Below are 21,745 nucleotides of genomic sequence, written 5' to 3'. Positions count from 1 at the left end.
ACTTACCAGTTTTTAAAGCACATAAACAGATTTTTTAACTCCTTTAAAAGTGAGTGCTATTTTCTTTGTCTTCCCAGTATACATATTATTGTGAATATTTTAAAAATACCATTATAAAGTTATGTATTAAAATCAATTTGCTTGGTCAATACATTGTAATTACTGTCCTTCATTGAATCTCAAATTTTCCCATCTTTGGCCAGTGGAAGCATCTTCAAGTTGTCTTCTTAGTTCTTTTGAGATGGCCTTCCTAGTTTGGGGTAGCTATTTTTCTTTTTAGTATGACAGGATTTCTTAGGCTCATATATTTTATACCCCAAACCTGGAATCAGTCAATTTCCAAAAAACTCCTGACTTCTTTTAGTGGGGAAATGATATTTCAAGGCGAACTAGATGCTTAGTGCCAGTAGTACTCGTTGCTACTGGCTTGGTCATTATTTCTAGACATTTTAGTTGGCAGAGCTAGTAGATAGCACACTACACATGTACATATAACATGCATAATAAACATATATACATATTTACCTATTAAAGAAATAGTGCCTCACACGTTCACATTAGTTACAATTCAAAATTGTAACTACAGTGTTTTTATTTATTCCTTTCTCTTTACAGTTTTATTCTCTTTCTTCCAAAGAATCCTGGTTTGCAAAGACACCGAGGATAACAGAATTAGAAATCTCATAATTAATCATTTGCTCTATAACTCATCACACACAGTAGTCTCAGAATAACGATACCAACACCAGTAAGGTTACTGCAAAATTCTTTACATGTGCTCTTTTAATCCTCCTTTTATTATTTTAATATTTATACTATATGCTGTCAGACTATATACCCATTATACACTATACCCTCTCCATTTTAGTCCTCATTTAATCTTTGCTGATATGTATATAAATCTATCCACTTAATGTTCACTACAGGTCCTTGCATTGATGTCTTTCCAGCCTAGAGATTCTCAAAATGTAGTACTCAGATAACTGGGTGCCCCAGAGATGCATTCAGGAGGTCCATGAGCTCAAATATATTTTCATAGGAAGATGCTGTTGCCCTTTCACTGTGTTGACATTTGCACAAGTGGTGCTAAAGCTACAGCAGCTGGCACCTTAGTATGAATCAAGGCAGTGCCACCAAACCCCACTAGCACCATATTCTTCATCACCACGCATTTACAATAGGGAAGAAAATGCCAATTTTACTTAAGAATGTTCTTGCTGAACAGTAAAAACTATTAATTGCATTAAATAATCAATCTTGAGAACACATTTCTTTAATATTAGGGTGGAGAGACGGCTGTCTGTACAAAGCACTTCTGCATACTTCTTCTAAAAGTAACACAATGATGGGCTCAAGGGGAAGCATTTGTGTGATATTTGAGCAGCACTAACTGCTTTTTCTTGGAACTCCATTTTTATTTGAAAGAACAATTGACAAACTACAATTATTCAGACTAGAGCATTTAGCAGACACATTCTCAAAAATGAACTAAACATTTCACTTCAACAAATGCAGCTATCAGAGTGTGTTGCCATTGACAAAATTTAAACTTGCATGTGAAAAATTTGTATTTAAAACCTTGAGCTTGACAGCTTCCTAAATTCCTAAGCACTTTTCTGATGAGATTAGTGTTGATATTAACAAATACATCTTGGATACTATAGAAATATGTGTGTAAGAATTTGGAGGATTAGCGTAACTCATTGAATTTTCCAGATGGCATGTTGTCACAACGCCGTGTGTGTGAAGGATCCATTCAGGTTAGCTTTTCTGACTTCACAGAGCTCAATCTGTTTTTTCACATCTCATAAAAAAATACGGCATCTTGCTTCCTGAGATATCCTGGCTTTATTGCCTTCTTGATTTTCATCGGTCTTTCTTCCCGTTCTTTCATTTCTGTTGTCCTAGTCCTTCTCAATTTTCACCTCTCTCCTAGCAGTATCCCCTCCATGCAAAACCCTGTCTGCAAGGAAGTCCTGGCTGGTCAGTGTGGAGAGATCTTAGGGGCTGGATGTCCGACTCCTTCAGACCTTGCCACTGACCACCTCTATTGGACTAGGTGCAATTCCTCCCAATTTTAGCCGCTCTTCTTAAATTAACTCTTTGCATTTTCCAGTGAATATCTATGCAGCGCTTTAGGGATATTGTATTTCCAGGCCCATCAGAGCCCCCATTGCTCCTCTCTCCTTCCCTCTACAGAGACACTGACATCGTGCAGGCCTTGTGGAAATGAGGATTTGTCTCCACCAACATATATTTGGGGATTTGGGGAGATACCCTGTCAGCTAGTGTTTTGGAAATGTTGCCCATGAGTTTTGGCTTTGCTATCTAGTTGCCCTGTTTTTATGTGAGGATTTCAGGAGCTCCAATACTGTGCTACCATCATCTTCCTAGAAGTCAGTGTTTTTGTTGTTGTTATTCTTTAAACTCTTGTTGTATGTCTTGTTATTTGAGGAGAAATCTTTTAAAAATTGCCTAGTGTCCCTCTGCCTCCTTTGTGGGTAAGAAACCTGATACCCAATGAGAAAAGTAAATTCTCTAAATATACCAATAATTGTGTAAGGGATAGGTGCAAAAGTAGACAAATAAGTTTGTTTGTTTGTTTGTTTTTAAGTACATAAAAAATGGAGAAACAAAATAATCCCATCTGTTATCATAATTTGTTGGGGGTCACAGGGAGGTCTCCATTCCCTGGGAGTGTAGTTGTTTCATTTTACCCAGGATCAGTCAGGCCCCAGAGGAAACCAGCTCACAGCAACCAAACTTTCAGGAGACCTCACTGAGCACATAAACTACCTAGCCACATCCTGGCCCAGTCTTCAGCATGAGTCAGTATTTAAAGAAAAAGTGTTCTTGCATCCAAAAATAATTAAAAACAAGTTAGATGTTTATTGTGTCTCTAGAGAAAATACTAAATCTGACTGCATTCTTAATTCATAGAAAGTTGTTTTTTGTGTGTTTTTTTAACTTGCTTTATTTTATTCTATTTTAAGTTCTGGGGTACATGAGCAGGATGTGCAGGTTTGTTACATAGGTATGTGTGCCATGGTGATTTGTGCGCCTGTCAACCCATCACCTAGGTATTAAGCCCAGCATCCATTAACTATATTTCTTGATGCTTTCCCTCCCCACCTTCCCCCAACAAACACCAGTGTGTGTTGTTCCCCTTCCTATGTCCATATGTTCACATTGTTCAGCTCCCACTTGTGAGTGAGAACATGTGGTTGTTGGTTTTCTGTTCCTGCATTAGTTTGCTGAGTATAATGGCTTCCAGCTCCATCCATCTCCCTGCAAAGGACATGATCTTGTTCCTTCTTATGGCATGGCTGCAAAATATTCTGTGTTGTATATGTACCACATTTTCTTTATCCAGTCTGTCATTGATGGACATTTGGGTTGATTCCATGTCTTTGCTTTTGTGAATAGTGCTGCAATGAACATATGTGTGCATGTATCTTTATAACAGAATTATTTATATTCCTTTGGGTATATACCCAGTAAGGGGATTGCTGGATCAAATGGTATTTCTGGTTCTAGATCTCTGAGGAATCACCACACTGTATTCCACAATGGTTGAACTAATTTACATTCCCACCAACAGCATAAAAGTGTTCCTATTTCTCTGCATCCTTGCCAGCATCTATTGTTTCTTGACTTGGAACTTAAACAAATTTACAAGAAAAAAAAAAAAAAAACATTAAAAGTGGGCAAGAAGACATGAACAGACACTTTTCAAAAGAAGACATTTATGCAGCCAACAAACTTACTTTAAAAAACTCATCATCGCTGATCATTAGAGAAATGCAAATCAAAACTACAATAAGAAAGTTGTTTTAAAGTACTCTGTTATGGTCTCCCCTGCTCTCAAAACTTTCCCAAATCTATTCCATGCAGTGTCTCTCAAAACTCTCCTAAATCCACCCATGCAAGGTCTCTTGTCTTCCTCTGCCCTTCCTCATTCTCTGAATCTACTCATTTCCTTACTTCCACAAATAAGTTTCTCCTCTTTTCTTTTTCATTCTCCTGATTTATATAAAATTAGACTTGGATGCCATATCTGAGGGTAGAATTAACATTTCACAATAATAATCTTTTAAAATATATTTTAATTAATTTATCATTCAATAAATATTCATTAAGCAACTACTTTATGCAATACTCACCAGTAAGCCTGGGAATGCAAAGATGAATAAGTAAAAGTTTTGCCCTACAGGAACTTATAGCCTTGCCTAGTTGCAGATTTGAACCACTAAACATTCAAGTATAGTATGAAAAATGTTATATACAGGATATGTCAAAGGGCTATGAGATCAAAAAGTAGGGAATTATGGTATTTTTCTTAGAGGTCAGGGGAACCACCACAGACGGGACATTTTTTTTTTTAAACATTTATTTTTTAAAACAGTTATTCCACCAGAAAAAGATGTAAAGATTGGAAAGAGAGTGAGTATCTTAGTCCACTGGGGTCACTGTAACAAAACACCATAGACTGGGTAGCTTGTAAATAACAGAAATGTATTACTCACAGTTCTGAAGTCTGGGAAGTCCAAGATCAAGGTGCCAGCCGATAGGTATCTGGTGAGGACCCATTTCCTGGTTCACATACAGCTGTTTACTTGCTGTGTCCTCACATAGCTGAAGGGGTGAAGGAGCGCTCTGAGATCTCTTTTACGCAGGTACTGATCTTATTTATGAGGGCTCCACCCCCGTGACCTAGTTATCTCCCAAAGGCCTTACCTCCTAATATCATTACACTGGGGGTTAGGATTTCAAAATACGAATTTTGTTGGGGACACAAATATTCAGTGTTCAGCAGTAAGAAAGATCACAGTGCATCCAAGTGAAAAATTTGGTAAGGTCAATGATATCAGGGCATATAGGGAAGACTGGTGAAAGAATGGCTGGAAAGACTTTTCACAATATTTTCAAGGCCTTATAGACCATTCTGCATTCAGGAATCTTTGATAACTATTGAGCAAGAGCATGTTGAGATTGGATTTTTTGTTTTAGAAAAGCAATTCCTTTTTTTTCAAGATGTAGTCTAGCTCTGTCACCCAGGCTGGAGTGCAGTGGTACAATCTCAGACACTGTAACCTCCACCTCCCAGGTTCAAGCGATTCTCCTGCCTTAGCCTCCTGAGTAGCCAGGTTTACAGGCACCCACCAACAGACCTGTTTAATTTTTGTATTTTTAGTAAAGATGAGGTTTCACCATGTTGGCCAGGCTGGTCTCAAACTCCTGACCTCAGGTGATCCACCCACCTTGGCCTCCCAAAGTGCTGGAATTAGAGGCGTGAACCACCATGCCCAATCAGAATAGTAACTCTTACACCCAAAGGAATATAAACATCCTATTATAAAGACACATGTATGTGTATGTTCATTGCAGCACTATTCACAATAGCAAGGATGTGGAATCAACCTAAATGCCCATCAATGATAGACTGGGTAAAGAAAATGTGGGACATGTACACCATGGAATGCTGTGTAGCCATACAAATGAACAAGAGCATGTCCTTTGCAACCACATGGATGGAGCTGGAGGCCATTATCCTCAGCAAATTAACATAGGAACAGAAAACCAAATACCTCATGTTCTCACTTATAGGTGGGTGCTAAAGGATGAGAACACATGGACAGAGGAAGGGGAAGAACACACACTGGGGCCTATTGGAGGGTGGATGATGGGAGGAGGGAGAGGATCTGGAAAAATAACTGACGGGTACTAGGCTTAATACCTGGGCAATGAAATAATCTGTGCAACAAACCCTCATGACACAAGTTTACCTGTGCAACAAACCTGCACTTATACGCCTGAATTAAAATAAAAGTTTTAAAAAGGAAAAGTAACTCTGGTAGCTCTGGGGATTGGCTGAAGAAGAGAGGTAGTGATCAGACTGCAGGCAGGCCTTATCCCCCACAGGCTCTGACTTCTGAGATCAAATTTGTATTTGTGTTCATGCCTCCTAGCCATTTGCTGTGCATTTTATACATGCACAATTACAATTCAATCAAATATACTCTAAAGCTGAAGTGACCCCTGAGATACAATAGGTGTTTGCAGCATTAGCCTGATCTGAGTGAGTGTGATCCAAGTGAGATGGTTTTATCTCCCAGCAGTGCTTTCATTCTTCTTTCAACAGTAGGCCAGAGTAAAAACTGCACAGGTTGGAAAACGAACCTTACATGTTTACTAACCCATAATAGTTATTTCTATTTTCTTTTCTTATTTTGGTAGATGTTTAAGTGAATGAAGCTCATTATTCTTGGCTATTAACATACTATTTGCAGTCAACTCACATGAATTCTATTGAAAACATGGAGACTGCTTTATTTTTAAAAATACTCTCTTTTAAAATTCTCTTTTACTTGAAAAATTCTCTATACATTCCTTGCCATTACTCTCCTTCTTGCTACCATTCACATATTGATGTAGCCGTTAATGACATCCTTGCTATATAAGCATATCCATATCTATATAACAGATACGTGCTTTCAAGGAAACCTTTAGAATGTTTTTTCAGCAGTATTTAAAACTACTGACAAATAATATTGCATTCTGCTTCTTGTCTTGATGAAGGAATAGAGACTGTTCAAATTAAACAACTAGAAAACCAGAAAACTGTATGAAGCAGCAGTTTTTAGACACTGAACAATGCGCAATACATGCCTATGATTCATAAGAGAAGGAAAACCAATGAGCGGAACCCAGTTATTGCCTCAGATTACTACTGGGAGGCAGTTTTCACATTGTATCACAGGAAAGAAAAACGCACACAAAGTCCAGGTATTGCTGAGCTGAAGAGAGTAAGATCAGACTATGAGAGGCGCAAGGGAGCTAGAATTTGGGGGAGTAGAAAACAGAGAAGAGAGAACTAGACATAGAGCATCCAGAAATCTACGGAGGGTAGATGAGAACTGATTTATGTTTGCATGAGAGGACACTACAGAAGACTTGAGGGAATTTGCCAGAGATTCATAGTCTGAACAATTTCTGGGCTTCAAACTAGGCTTGAAATAATTTGTCTTTCCCACAGAAAGAGGGCAAAGTCCTGATAATGAGGCATCGTGTAGAGTTCTCACAAAGGTATTACCTTAGTGGTAAGACTTAAATTATGGATTAGACCTCACAAATTTTAAAGCAACTTTTAAATGATCCAATGGGAGCACAGGGAAGAAGGGAAGGATGAATACCAGGAGCATAAGGAATTTTTAGGGTAGTGAAACTATTCGGTGCTGGAATGATGGGTACATGGCATTCTGTATTTGTCAAAACCCATAGAATATACAACACAAAAAGTGATCCCTAATGTAAACTATGAATTTTAGTTAATGATAATGTATCAATATGGGCTCATCAAGTATATCAAATATACCACATTAATGCTAGATGTTAATAAAAGGGGAAACTGTGTTTAAAAAGGCGGTGGAGAGGAGGTATATAGGGACCCTCTGTACTTTCTGCTCAATTTTTCTGTGCACCTAAAACTGCTCTAAAAATTAAAGCCCATTAACATATAATAAATATGATTCAGCTGATCCCCAGATGCTTCACTCTGTGCCAAAACGAAGTCCAACATATCTAGAATATATATTTTTTTTTCAAAATTCAGTCACCAACCGTATAAAGCCCACAGTGTTTTCCATACAATTAAAAGCTACAAGGCATGCAAAGAATCATAAAAATATGAACTGTAACCAGGACATAAAATAGCTAATAGAAGAAGACCCAAATATGATTGAGTCATTTCTGATAGCAGACAAGGATATTATTATTATATTCTGTAAATATGTTCAAGAAGGTAAAGCAAAATGTAACATGGTGAAGAGATAAATCAAATATATTTTTAAAGTTCAAGTAGAATTTCTTAGGATGAAAATTATCACTTAAGTGAATATTACACTAGATGAGATTAATAGCAGGTTAGGAGAAAATTTACAAAGAATAAATTCATACTTATAAAACTTTGTAAGAGAAACTATTACGAAGCACAGAGAAAATACTCATTTTTTTTCACAGAATTGATGAAAATTACAAACACAAAGATCAAAGAAGCTCAGAATTAACGTAAAAGGAGCCACACAAAAGCACATCATAAACTGCTGAGAATCAATTTAAGAGAAAAGCTTAGGAGCAGACTGAGGAACTAAGGACATATTACATACAGAAGAACAAAGAGAAATGTTGCAGAAGATTTCTTGTTAGAAATTATATAACTAAAAGACATGGCTCAAAACCTTTGAAGTACTGAAAATCTATTAACCTAGATTTCTGTGTCCAGTGGATATATTTAAATATTTTTCAAATATAAAAAGGAGCTAAGGGCATTTTGAGAGAAACAAAATCTGTGAGTAAATTCATCACTGACTGTCTTGCACTATAAGAAATGTTAAATGGTTGTTGTGGCAGAAGGAATATGAATCCAGATAGACACATATGCACACAGATGAATGAAGAGTACTGCACAGGAATAATATGTGGGTTAATATAAACTAATATTTTTCTTATTATTAATCTCATTAAAGGATAACCTATTGCATAAAGCAAAACTAAGATAATGTAATGTGGGACACAATACATACAGAAGTGAAATGTATGATAATGACAGAATAAAAGACAGAAAATGGAAGCAAAGAGATGAAAGTGGACTACTGTAAGGTTTTTAGTCTGTACACAAAGTGTTGCAATATTATTTAAAGGTAGACCATAATAAATTAAATATGAATATTATAAACACAGAACAACCACTACAAAATAAAATGAAGTATTAGCTAATAAGCCAACAATAAAGATAAAATGAAATGTTATATAATAATTAACTTTTTTTAAAAGTACTTGAAAAAAATAAAAGAGGAGCGATTATCAGGTGCAACAAGTAGAAAAAAATACCATGATGACAGAATTAAACCCAACCATATCAATAATTACATTAAATTTTAATGCCTTATATATTCCAATCTAAAGGCAGAGATAAATAAAATTCAACACCCAACTCTATACTGTATACATATCATTTAAAATATAAATATACAGGTATGTTTAAAAACTAAATGAAAAGAAAAAATTGTACCAAGTTTGTGTGATGCAAATAAAGTAGTGCTTAGAGGAAAATTCATAAAATTATGGATTTATGTCAGAAAGAATAAAAACCTAAAATTAATTCTCTAAGCTTCCTTTTCAGGGAGCTGCAAAAAGAAGAGCTAATTTAAACCAAAGGACACACAGACAAGGAGTAATAAAGATAAGAACAAAATCAATAAAAGAGAGAGAGAATAAAAACAATCTAGAAAACCAGTGAAACCAAGAGCTGGTTTGTTAAAAAGATCATTAAAATTGATAAACCGCTCATCACACTGATCAGAAAAGAAAAAACAAAGTTACATTACCTATATCAGGTTTAACAGAAGGGATCTACCAAACATCTTACAGATGTTAAAATAACCATAAGGGACTATTATGAACAACTTTTTGCCAAGAAATTTGTCAATGGAGGTGAAATGTTCAAGTTCCTTAAAAGATACAAACCAAAGCTCACTCAAGATTAGAAAGAAAGAAAGAAACTGAGACTAGTAAAGCAATTGAATTTGTAATTTAAAACATTCCCACAAAAACAAAAACACCTGTAACTTAAATTTACTGGTGAATTCTAACAAACATATAAAGAAGAAATTATGTTAATTGTGTACAGACTCTTTCAGAAAAAAAGAGGTAGAGGGAATTCTTGCCAACTACTTTTATGAGGCCAGTATTGCTCTGATATCAAAACAGATAAAGACATTACAAGAAAAGAGAAATACAGAATAATATCCCTCATGAATATAGACATATGAATCCTACACAAAACCTTACTGGATTGACTTCATCATATAAAAAGGATAATAAATCAGCACCAGTGGGGTTTATCCCAGGAAGATAGGTTGGTTAGTCATATAAAATCAATCAGTGTAATTCACTGTATTAATACACCACTTTAAGATACAAAAAAACCATCGCGGATGCAGATAAAAAAAATTTAAAGTTTCTCAAATTAACAAAGGTTATCTCAGAAAAATGTAGTTAAAATACCATAGCTAATGATAAAAGACCAAGTGCTTTTCCTGTAAGATCGGGTTTAAGGTAAGTTTACCTTATCACACCACTTCCATTGTACTGGAAATCTTAGCCAGTAATAATAAATAAATAAAAGGTATAAAATTGGAAAGGAATATGTAAAACAGTCAACATTCACAGTCAACAGGAACATCTATGCAGAAAATTCTATGTAATCGTCAAATAAAACTAATATAACTAATATGCAAACATGTAAAGATCACATAATGCAAAGTCAATTTATAAAACTTTATTGTATTTCTATATACTACATTGGACAATTAGAAATTGAAATAAAATTATTATTTAGAACAACCCTCATAAATTTAAAATATTTAGGCAGAAATTTAAGAAAGCATGTATAAGACATACTCTGAAAACTACTAAACATTAACAAACAAATAAGAACTACATAAATGGGGAAATATACCCTGCTCATGTATTAGAATACTCAATATTATTAAGCTATTAATTTTCCAAAATTGACCTATAGTTTCAATATAATTGTCACAAAATATTCCACCAGAATTTTATTTGTAGAGATTGACAATCTGATTATAAGTTTTACAGGGAAATAAAAGCTATCTAGAATAGCCCAAACAATTTGAAAGGAAATAACAGAGTTGAATATACACAACTTGATTTCAAGACTTAGTATAAAGCCACACATTATTAAAAGTATGGTATTGATATAAAGATGGACACACTGATCAATGAAATAGAACAGATAGTCCAGAAATATGTGTAGTCATTTGATTTTTTGACCAATGTACCATGGTATTTCAATGGAAAGGGGACGGTCATTTCCCCAAATGATGCTGGAACAATTTCATAGCCCTAAAAAATATAAATAAATTACCTCAATCCTTACCTCACATCACATACAAAAAACTTGAAATGGATCACAGACCTAAATGTAGGAGTTAAAAGTATAAGATATATAGAAGAAAATATTTTTAAAGACATCTTATGACCTTGTGCTAGTCAAAACTTAGGACACAAAAGGCTCTAACTATAAAATATTTTTTTAAAAAATTATTTGGTAAGTTGGACTTTGTCAAAATTGACACTTTTCAAAAGTCAAGCCTTTTGGAAATGGGGACTCCATTTGCAAGTCGCATATCTGATAAATAACTTGTTTTAAGAATATGTAAAGAACTCATGCAAAACAAGACAGTCAACTCAATGAAAAAAATGGCAAAAGATTTGAAATATACACATCATCAAAGAAGATACACAAATAGCAAATAACACACAGAAGGATGCTCAGCGTCTTTAGTCATTAGAAAAACTAAAATGTGAACCATAAGATGTCTCTACACATTTCTTACAAAGTGTAAAGTTGAGACTGAAAATATACCAAGCTTAGCTGGTAGAAATACAAAATGTTAGAGCCAATCCACAAAAGAGTTAGGTAGGTTCTTACTAACTTAAATATGCAGTAACCATAAAACCCAGCAATCATGTGCTAAACATTTACCCAAGGAAAAAGAAAACATATGTTCATCCAAGACTTGGAGTCAAATGTTCATATCAACTTTATTCATATTAGCCCCAAACTGAAAACAGACCAATTCTCCATCAACTAGTGAATAGATAAATTATGGCACATCTACAGCAAGTAATACTATTTGACAATAAAAAGAACGAACTGCTACATGTGACAACACAAATAAATGTCAAAATTATTATGCTAAGTGGAAAATACCTAGATATGAAAGTCTACATACTATATTATTCCATTTATATGAAATTGTAAAAAAGGCAAAACTATAGAGACAGAAAGCATAAAAAGGATGCTATGAGCCAGAGTTAGGGGGAAGGAACTGACTCCAAAGAGGCTTAAGTGTCACTTTTCTATATCATGGTTAGGTGGTATTTTCAGGAGTATATACATTTGTCAAAAATCATCAGGTATCTTACAGATATCTTCAGACATGCAAAATGACACATGTACAAAGTTATTCATTGCAAAAAATACAAATTGAAACTATATTGCACAGAATACTATCATTTGCATATATTTTTGCATTTACATATTATATTTAACGTCCCTAGGTTTTAAAAGAAAATCAAATTTTAGCCAATGCTTATGATGAAAAGTGCCAATTATGTGGTATTTAGAGTCAACCTGGATAAAATTATATGGTTCAGGGAAGAATTGCTGGATCGTGTAGAACAGTGGGACTCCAGAATCTGCTTGGACTCTTCAGAATGGGCTGGCGATTATAACCACTCTGACCTCATTGTCTGGGCTTCATGTTCCTCACTGGTATTCTAAGAAGAAAATGACAGAGAATCAAAAGGAAAAAATGATAGTGTGTATAGTGGTACACACATCATCATTACTACCGTGTTAGTCTGTCCTAAACGGCCATAAAAATTCTAAGAAAGTCCCTTTACAAGGGGCTATGGCCATTTATTGTCCCAGAGACTAGATGGAATCAAAGCTTCCCAAGATACAAAAGAGAATTCTAAATCTCTAGGGACCTGACACTCATACTCCATAATCGTGGCAAGTACACTTTGACATGGCTGTTCACAGACTCATCATGGACACCTTAGGGATGTTGCTCTTCAATTAATTACATGTGCCCACACAGTTCATAGCTATGACGGGAAGCAGTGATACTTCAAATGTTAACATTCCAATGATAGGAAAAAGGCCCATTTTCCCAAAATACTAGACAGAGTCATATATAATGGAAACTGCAAACCTCTGAAAGTGTGTCTGCGTATGGGCAAGTAGTAAAATAGCATTGAATACACAATGTCTTCAAGCACAGTACATAAGTTTGACAGTGTTATTCTAACTGCTCTAAAATCCTTTTTTCTCAGATCCACTGCTAACATGCATGGAAAATATGATGACAAATTCAGAGATTACTAAAAGAGAAAAGAAGGCTGTGTAATACAGCGAATTGTTACATTCAGTCTTTTTTCACAATTCTGTAATGATTGATGGTAATTCAGTAGATATTTATCTTTATCTAGTTTTATATTTAAAACCATCCCAAGTTTACTTATTACTGCTACAGTTTTAAATTGCAGCAGCTGAAATATACTAGGACAAATGCGTAATTTGGAATAAGACTAAATATTACATTTCACCCTAATCACATTGTCTCTGTGCCCTGAGCAAACAGCTTAACCTCTCTGACTCTCAATTTTCTCATCTGAAAAAAAAAAAAAAAAAAAAGAATCCTATCTTTTGGACTTCCAAGAAATTTAATTTGGAAGATATAAGGGAAATATTTGCATCTACTACACTTTTCTCAAACTGTAATGCACCTAGGAATCACCTCAGGATTCTGATTCAGAAGCTCTGCATTGGGTGCTGAAATGTTCAAGCTTCCAGGTGATCCCAGCACTACTATTCTATTATTGCTAATGTTACCTGGAAGCTGGTTTATAATGCAAAATCTCATGTTCCACCCTATGCCTACTGAATTTCAATCTTCCTTGTAACAGGATCTCCAGGTAATTTTTATGAACTTCAAAATTTGAATAACATTGATGTAGCAGTAGATCTTGCTTATTGCTGATGTACAGTCTAAAATATTAATAAGTTTTGAATCATCACAGGAAAAGTGTGTAGAATATAAATGAATACAATATGTTTTTTCCTATTCAAAATCTGATTTTGAATTATATTTCCCAGGTGTCACCAGAAGCTAAAAAGTGGTCTTGCCCCAGGTCAGGTTTCTACTCCCTGACAACCTCTCAATTAGCTGCTGTTTTAATGACATTCTGCATTGTCAAAAGCCTTTTTTCATCATTTTCTTCACCAAATCTCAAGTTTTAAGTGTTTTATATAGAAACTGTATTTACTAACTAAAATCCAACCCTGCTCTGCCCATTCCAGTGGCTGCCAGATGGCTGGTTTTCTTTGTGATTGTGGGCTGTTGGTTTTCAAAGAGAGGAGGATAAGATTAGAGCAAGTTAAAACGCTACAGACCTTGCTGCTCTTACTGACATTCCGCCATTTTTCTTAAGTAAACACTCTCCAGATTGCATCAAGCCATTAGTTAATTTACAGGATTCCAAAATAGTTGATTCTGGAAATTTTTGCTAGTTGCTTATATGGTAAAGAGGATTTTTGGAGGTCTTCACTACACCATTCTGGCTGATGTCGCTTAAAATGCCCTAAAGCTTTTGAATGGCAAACAAACGTCTTATGCATTTCATTATCTTGATACATTAGAGAAACCATGCCTAATTGTATCGGGTTCCATTTACAGATACCACTAAAGTATCTTGATAGTTTGAGGCAATTATTAGATGAGAGGTCACAGTGACCTCCTCCTAAGAAATATTTCTCAGAATTAAATGTCAAATTTGTAATAAATATTGTATTATGATTAAGAGCCCAGGTTTTTAATGATTAACTGTGGGATCAAGCCCTGGGTCTGGTCCTTAACATGTAACCTTAATCAAGTTACTGAACCTTTATAATACAGTGATAATAACAATATATATGTATAAATTTGTTTCAAAATTCAATTAAATTACAAGAGCGAAGTGCTTGACACAGTTCATGGCACAGAGTAAATGCTCAAGTTCTTTTAGCTTCTATTGCTGTTATCATAGTTAAAAATATGGTTTGGTACTGCTGAATGTTCACTTGAATGTGTTTCTTTAAGAGTCACATTGAAATAGAAATAAATAAAAACTGTCTCACTCATGCTACTTTATGTTCTATGCAATTCTAGGCACCGTGGTGGTCCAGCAGTTGATGTCAATGATGATTAGCAAACATGATTGCCTCTTTCCCAAAGATGCAGAACTACAAAGCAAACCCCAAGATGGAGTGAGCAACAACAACAATGAAATTCAAAAGAAGGCCACCACGGGGCAGTTACAGAACAAGGAGAACAATAACACCAAGAACAGCCCTGGTAGGCAGTGCTCCTGGGACAAGTCTGAGTCACCCCAGAGAAGCAGCATGGACAATGGATCCCCCACAGCTCTATCAGGCAGCAAAACCAACAGCCCAAGGAACAGCGTTCACAAGCTAGATGTGTCTAGAAGCCCCCCTCTCATGGTCAAAAAGAACCCAGCCTTTAATAAGGGTAGTGGGATAGTTACCAATGGGTCCTTCAGCAGCAGTAATGCAGAAGGTCTTGAGAAAGCGCAGACCACCCCCAATGGAAGCCTACAGTCTAGAAGGACCTCTTCACTGAAGGGATCTGGTACCAAAATGGGCACGCACAGTGTACAGAATGGAATGGTGCGCATGGGCATTTTGAACAGCGAAACACACGGGAACCCTGCAAATGGACGAAACATGAGCTGGCTGCCGAATGGCTATGTGACCCTGAGGGATAACAAGCAGAAAGAACAAGCTGGAGAGTCAGGCCAGCACAACAGACTGTCCACCTACGATAACGTCCATCAACAGTTCTCCATGATGAACCTTGATGACAAGCAGAGCATCGACAGCGCCACCTGGTCCACTTCCTCCTGTGAAATCTCCCTCCCCGAGAACTCCAACTCCTGTCGCTCTTCCACCACCACCTGTCCAGAGCAAGACTTTTATGGGGGGAACTTTGAGGACCCTGTTTTGGATGGGCCTCCACAGGAAGACCTTTCCCACCCCAGGGACTATGAAAGCAAAAGTGACCATAGGAGTGTGGGAGGTCGAAGTAGTCGTGCCACTAGCAGCAGTGACAACAGTGAGACATTTGTTGGTAACAGCAGCAGCAACCACAGTGCACTGCACAGTTTAGTTTCCAGCCTGAAACAGGAAATGACCAAACAGAAGATAGAGTATGAGTCCAGGATAAAGAGGTGAGGAAAATCTGGAGGTTGTAACTACCAGAGAGGGCTCAGTAGCCTCCTACTGTGGGACGGGATCACACTGAGGGTGACATATGCTGGCTCCAAAGTCAAAGAAACCCAAGTTCGCTCCACCATTTATGAGCTTTGTGACTTTGTGCAAGTTAGCTTCATCTCTGTGAGCTTTGATTCCCTAATGTAAACAATTTAAATACTAGTAGTATCTACCTCAAAAGCACATAAGAAGTGATTGAATATTTCCCTGGTACAGAATAGGCTCAAAAATGTCATCTTTGATTATTACTAAATAGATAGATTGGCATTAGAGGGCTGGAAGGAGAGGGGCTGTGAGGAGATGGACAGAGCGTTAGGAGGCTGTTAGTTTTCACTAACAAGAAAAGGATGAAACTAGGGTAAAAATAAAAGTAGAAGTAAATAAACCTCCATGTTTACTCTTTCAATCATTGAATGTTGAGAGAGTGCCTTCTATCTGCCAGTCTCTGTTCCAGACCCTGAGGATTCAGATGAGCTCAGAGAGGCCATAAGAGCCAGGTGACAGAGGATTGACAGGCTCATTTTCAGCCTTTGACTTTTACTCTGAGATAGAAATCTATGGAAGTTTTTGAGAAGAGGGGTGACGTGAAGTGTGTTCACATGAACAAGGAAGACTGAGCCTAAATGAGGAGGAAAAACTATGATTTATAAAGAGGCAATTATGCTAAAACCTAATTATATCAATGTACATCTTCTCATAAAGTGATCAAAGTAGGAGTAGCTCCTCTAGTGGTCTCAGTCCCAGTTTCAGGCTATGTGATTTGGGCAACCCTTCCTCCATGGTGTGCTAGGATCCTCAGTCGGTTGTTATGGTGGCTTTAATTTACCTTAATATGATTCCTATCCATTTATCAGTTATCAGACAAAAAGATAACATACTTTCAGAAGCTATGGAAAATAAATACTGAAAATAGTACTTATAAATGAGATTGAAAATTACTTCCTTGGAAAGTATTCTTTTGGTAAATTTCACCGAGTGGAATTCTGGTTTGAATTTTCTATACAATGCAGAGTGACAGGAGATTTAAATAAAATATAGGGTCATCATCTTAAAGGGTTACTATTCTTTCTGAGTGTAGTTTTTGGAACCACTATGTATTGGAATTCTGAATTACTGCTAATCCATGATGATAAATTAGCATTTCACACTGGGAAGCTTATATTTTGAGGCAAGGGGTCACACCTTAAATATAGGAGAAAAAGAAAAAAGTTATCATTATGAATTTGCAGATGGATACATTCATTTCTGAGGATGGTGCCGATGCATATTTGTTCTGAGATCTATGGTATATTTCAGAAATTTTGATAAGCTGATAGAACTTCTCAATAGAGGTCATCTCAATGGGCCATTTCACTGTCACATTCTTACCCTCGTGACAGGCCAAGGGAGAGGTCTGCAGTAGGGTAGGGTGGGGGACTGCTCGTGGCCTAGCCATGAAATTATAGAAAGTTAACTGTTCTGGCTAAATTTTGATCATTTCTGTTTAGAGTTATTCATTTTTCTTTAAATTCCTTTGTAACTTTACCGCACAAGCATTGAAGGTGGATGGATGGATAGATAGGTAGGTAGGTAAATAGGTAGGTAGATGGATAGATAGATGATAGATAGATAGATAGATAGATAGATAGATAGATAATATTTTACTTTGTTTAATTATCTATGAGATATATGTTAAATTCCTTTATAGCTTTACCCCACAAGTATTAAGGGTGGTTGGATAGATGGATAGATAGTAGGTAAATAGATAGGACGTAGGTAGCCAGATAGATAATATTTAAATTACCAATCAGTGAGATATATGGTTTTTAGTTTTGAAAGATGTGTTCTTTTCCCTCTCCAAATTGGTTTCTTTTCTTTCTTTTCTTTCTTCTTTCTTTTAAATTTTATTTATTTATTTATTTATTTATTTATTTATTTATTTGTTTGTTTGTTTGTTTGTTTTGAGACAGAGTCTCACTCTGTTGCCCAGGCTGGAGAGTGCTATGATGCAATCTTGGCTCACTGCAACCTCTGCCTCCCAGGTTGAAGTGATTCTCCTGACTCAGCCTCCTGAGTAGCTGGGATTACAGATGTGTGCCACCATGCCTGGCTAATTTTTTTTTTTTTCCTTGTGGAGACGGGGGTTTCACCATGTTGGCTGGGCTTGTCTTGAGCTCTTGACCTCAAATGATCCACCCACCTCAGCCTCCCAAAGGGCTGGGATTACAGGTGTGAGCCACCGTACTCAGCCAATTTCTAACTTAATTTTCTTAGAAAATATTGTATTGTGGTCAGAGACGTTCATCTGAGTGACATTTATCATTTGGTCTATTAAAACTATTCCCTTATTACTGGATTGGGATTCTATATATGACCAAGAGCTCAAGTCTGTTAATCAGGCTATTCAAAGCTTCTACATTTCTCCTCATTTTTATCAGCTAGATCTATAATTTTTGAGAAAGATATTTAAAATTTCCTAACAGTATTCTGAGTTTATCAGTTTCTTTTACAATTTTGTCATATTTTATATTGAGCAATTTGAGACTACTACTAGGTGCGTGGAAGTTTAGAGTTATTCATAGCTCCCTGAAGAATTGATCCTTTTATCATTCATTAGTGCTTATTTTTCATTATAATAATGCTTTTTACCTTAAAGTCTATTTTTTTCTGATATTAATATTGTCATACCATCTTCCTTTGATTAGTAACTTCCTGATATGTCTTTTCCTTTATTTAACTTTCAAACTTTGTTTCATCATTTGATCTAAGAACTTACATCTTTACAATTCTGGAATTTTTTTTTCATCATCTTTTTGTCTATTTCATCTCCCCACCTTCTCAATTTTCTCTTTCCAGAACCCTTGTTAAGATATGTTTGACCTTGTTAATCTGTCCTCCTTCTTTGTTAACTTATTTTTCCCATATTAAATTTCTGTAATTATCATTTTTGAGGCATTCTAGGTAACTTTTCTCAGACCTGGTTTGTAGCTTACTGATACTCTGATGTGCTAATTCCATTCTGATACTTCCCCAGGCCCATGGTTAGAGATTTTGTAGTCTGTTCTTCATAAAAACAGTTGATGTTCCAAGCTCTCAGTTAAATTACTTGTAGTTTTCTGCCTGCCTAATGCTGGAGGCCTCATCTTCTGTCCTCATGTGAAAAGAAAAAACCTAGCCCCAAGCTCTGTGGCCTCTATCCAAGACTAATATCCCTCGTGTGCTTCTACTTATTGTTCTATATTTGAGTTTCTTCCTTCCTTGGTTCTGATACCTGGAGCCGCTCTTTTATTTTAACCTTGATTATGTATTTTTAAAATATATTTCTTAAAAATTTTCCAGCACTTTTAAATGTTTACATTGGGAGGAATTTCTTCTGTATTCAACTTAGTCCTTTTCATTCCTGAAAGTTTCACACAAGCACCTGATACATACCAATGTGTCAATATATTGTTTTGTAACAGTTGTCCTCAGTATTTTAACTTCAAGTGCTTCCAACATTTTGGCTCTAAAATAGCTTTGGAAAGCAAAGAGAATACATTGTAGAATAATTCTGAGTGGCAACCAGCATAGTACCAAATTTTCAGGTAAAAATGTGGTCATACGTTTAAAATAGCCTTCTAAATGATGTAAGAATACAAAATATGAAGTATTATTTTTTTAAAATTCTAGTTGCTTACAAAGAGAAGGAAGATTAATTTTTAAGTGTTCTTATTATCTGGGTGAAATATGAACATGTGGGGATCAAATTTTTCAAAGTAGAAATGTAATTGAGATTTTAATTTCGGAGAGTTATACGTGCATTAACCTTTCAAATTTCACTGGCTTGGTAAATTTGAATGAGTCCCATGGGACTTTTGCTCAGAATAGGAGAAATTAAAAAGTCAGCCATGACCAAAATACATCTTATAGTAAAGATGTCATTTTAATACACCTCTTTTGAATAATATACGTGTATGATTTGGATCTTAGTAGTTATGGAGAAAACAGTCTCTGTTTTTAAGGACATTACTGTGAATTCTACAATTATCCAAAAGCTATTAATACAGCTATACAAAACAACTATCAATTTATACAGATATAAACTACCTATGTCCTAAGCTATATTAATAACTTGGGAAGCAGTGAGAATTGGGGATAGCAAGGAATGGGCTTTATTTTTACAAAATGTAAGATGCCGTGCTTATTTAACGCATGTGATCTTTACCTCTCGTATCAATGTAAGCTCACTAGTCTGGGTACTCTTTTATAAGATGGGACTCTATATGCTTCCAAAAACCCCATTCTTAGCGGTGAACTTAACCAACAATGAAATTTTCCTGTCACTATTTTTCCTTTTATAGAAAGCAAATGTTATGGCCCTCTGGTTTTTTTTTTTTTTTTTTTTTTTTCAACTTTATCAGACTTCCCCGCTGCATTTAGTATAGTCAAGTTTACAATTTAACGTCCAGGAAGCTTTCTGTCTCTTCTCTCCGGCGTGTGTCACTGGTTTCTCTGTGCTGGCATTCACTTATTTACTATTAAATGACAGCTGCTCACAAGAGAGGCCTTGGGACCTAATTACTAAACTGACAATAAATCATCTTAGCAAATAGTAAAATAATACAACAAAATTACATCTTTTAAATCATTGAAAGGGTTTTATTCCAATTTCCTAAGCATCATAGAGAGTTTAGAAAATATTTGTATGCCTCTTGCATTTCAAGTGAATAAAATCACTTTATCTCTTACTCTTGCCTCCCCGCCCGCCACCCCCCCACCCCATCCTTTGTAGCTTAGAACAGCGAAACTTGACTTTGGAAACAGAAATGATGAGCCTCCATGATGAACTGGATCAGGAGAGGAAAAAGTTCACAATGATAGAAATAAAAATGCGAAATGCCGAGCGAGCAAAAGAAGATGCTGAGAAAAGAAATGATATGCTACAAAAAGAAATGGAGCAGTTTTTTTCCACATTTGGAGAACTGACAGTGGAACCCAGGAGAACCGAGAGAGGAAACACAATATGGATCCAGTGAGCCTGCTTTCGCCTGCTGTCTCCGATGGCTCTGGCAAGGACTCCAGAGATTCTGGTGGGATATGACTTAGAACCAGGTGGCTGGTCACCTGGATGTACAGAAGTCTAACTGGTGAAGGAATATCATTTACAGACATTAACCATCCATATCTGCAATGTGTACCAAAGTTATATCATGCCCCATAATGCTACTGTCAAGTGTTACAACTGGATATGTGTATATAGAGTAGTTTTTCAAAAGTCAACTAAAAATGAGAAGCATATTTCAAGAATTATTTTATTGCAAGTCTTGTATTTAAAATGTTAAATCAATATGTTGTTGCAATTTAGCTTGCTTTCAAGCTTCACCCCTTGCACTTAACATAAGCTATTTTTGGCATTGTGTTATCATCAGCTTATTTTATAGATCAATATTTTATTTCCCTTTTGCTGAGGAAAAGAAGATAAGCAAAATATAAATATATATATATATAAATATATGAGTTATTAAAATCAGAAGAATACTTCGTGGCTGTGCTGTTTGTGCCAATAGACTTTGTCATGACCAAAAAGAGAAATGTAAATACTTTTATAAAATACAGTCGAATCACAAGGAACCTTTGAGCTGCTTTTAAAATTCTTCCCCTGGCCCCACTCAGTTTTGCTTTTGCTAGACAATTTGACATAGGAACTTTGAGACTCCATGAGAAAGTCCCTTTCTGAGGCCCACTGTCTACCTTGCCAGATCCTCAGTGTGTATCACCAATGCAGGATGCTCCTTAGAGAAGAAAAACATGGTAAAGAATGGCATTTAACCATTCAGGCTTTGAATTACTCTGTCATTCTTTTTT

The 21,745-nt window shown here is 35.9% G+C and overlaps 1 protein-coding gene across 3 annotated transcripts in view; it reads left to right on the top strand.

The window, feature by feature from the left end:
* Positions 1–21,418, top strand: part of ARHGAP24 (Rho GTPase activating protein 24) — a 75,119-nt gene extending 53,701 nt beyond the window's left edge. For all 3 annotated transcript variants that reach the window (XM_017860796.1, XM_017860795.1, XM_017860797.1), the window contains exons 6-7: positions 14,802–15,879; positions 20,673–21,418. In XM_017860796.1, the coding sequence (XP_017716285.1) occupies positions 14,802–15,879; positions 20,673–20,916 (1,322 nt within the window). In that variant the 3' untranslated portion in view covers positions 20,917–21,418. The remainder of the gene's footprint in view (positions 1–14,801; positions 15,880–20,672) is intronic.
* Positions 21,419–21,745: the final 327 nt, after the last annotated feature.

This window comes from Rhinopithecus bieti, unplaced genomic scaffold (assembly GCF_001698545.2).
Source record: "Rhinopithecus bieti isolate Rb0 unplaced genomic scaffold, ASM169854v2 scaffold_56939, whole genome shotgun sequence".
In the NCBI taxonomy this organism is placed as follows: Eukaryota; Metazoa; Chordata; class Mammalia; order Primates; family Cercopithecidae; genus Rhinopithecus; species Rhinopithecus bieti.
This window is presented reverse-complemented; position numbering and strand designations above follow the sequence as displayed.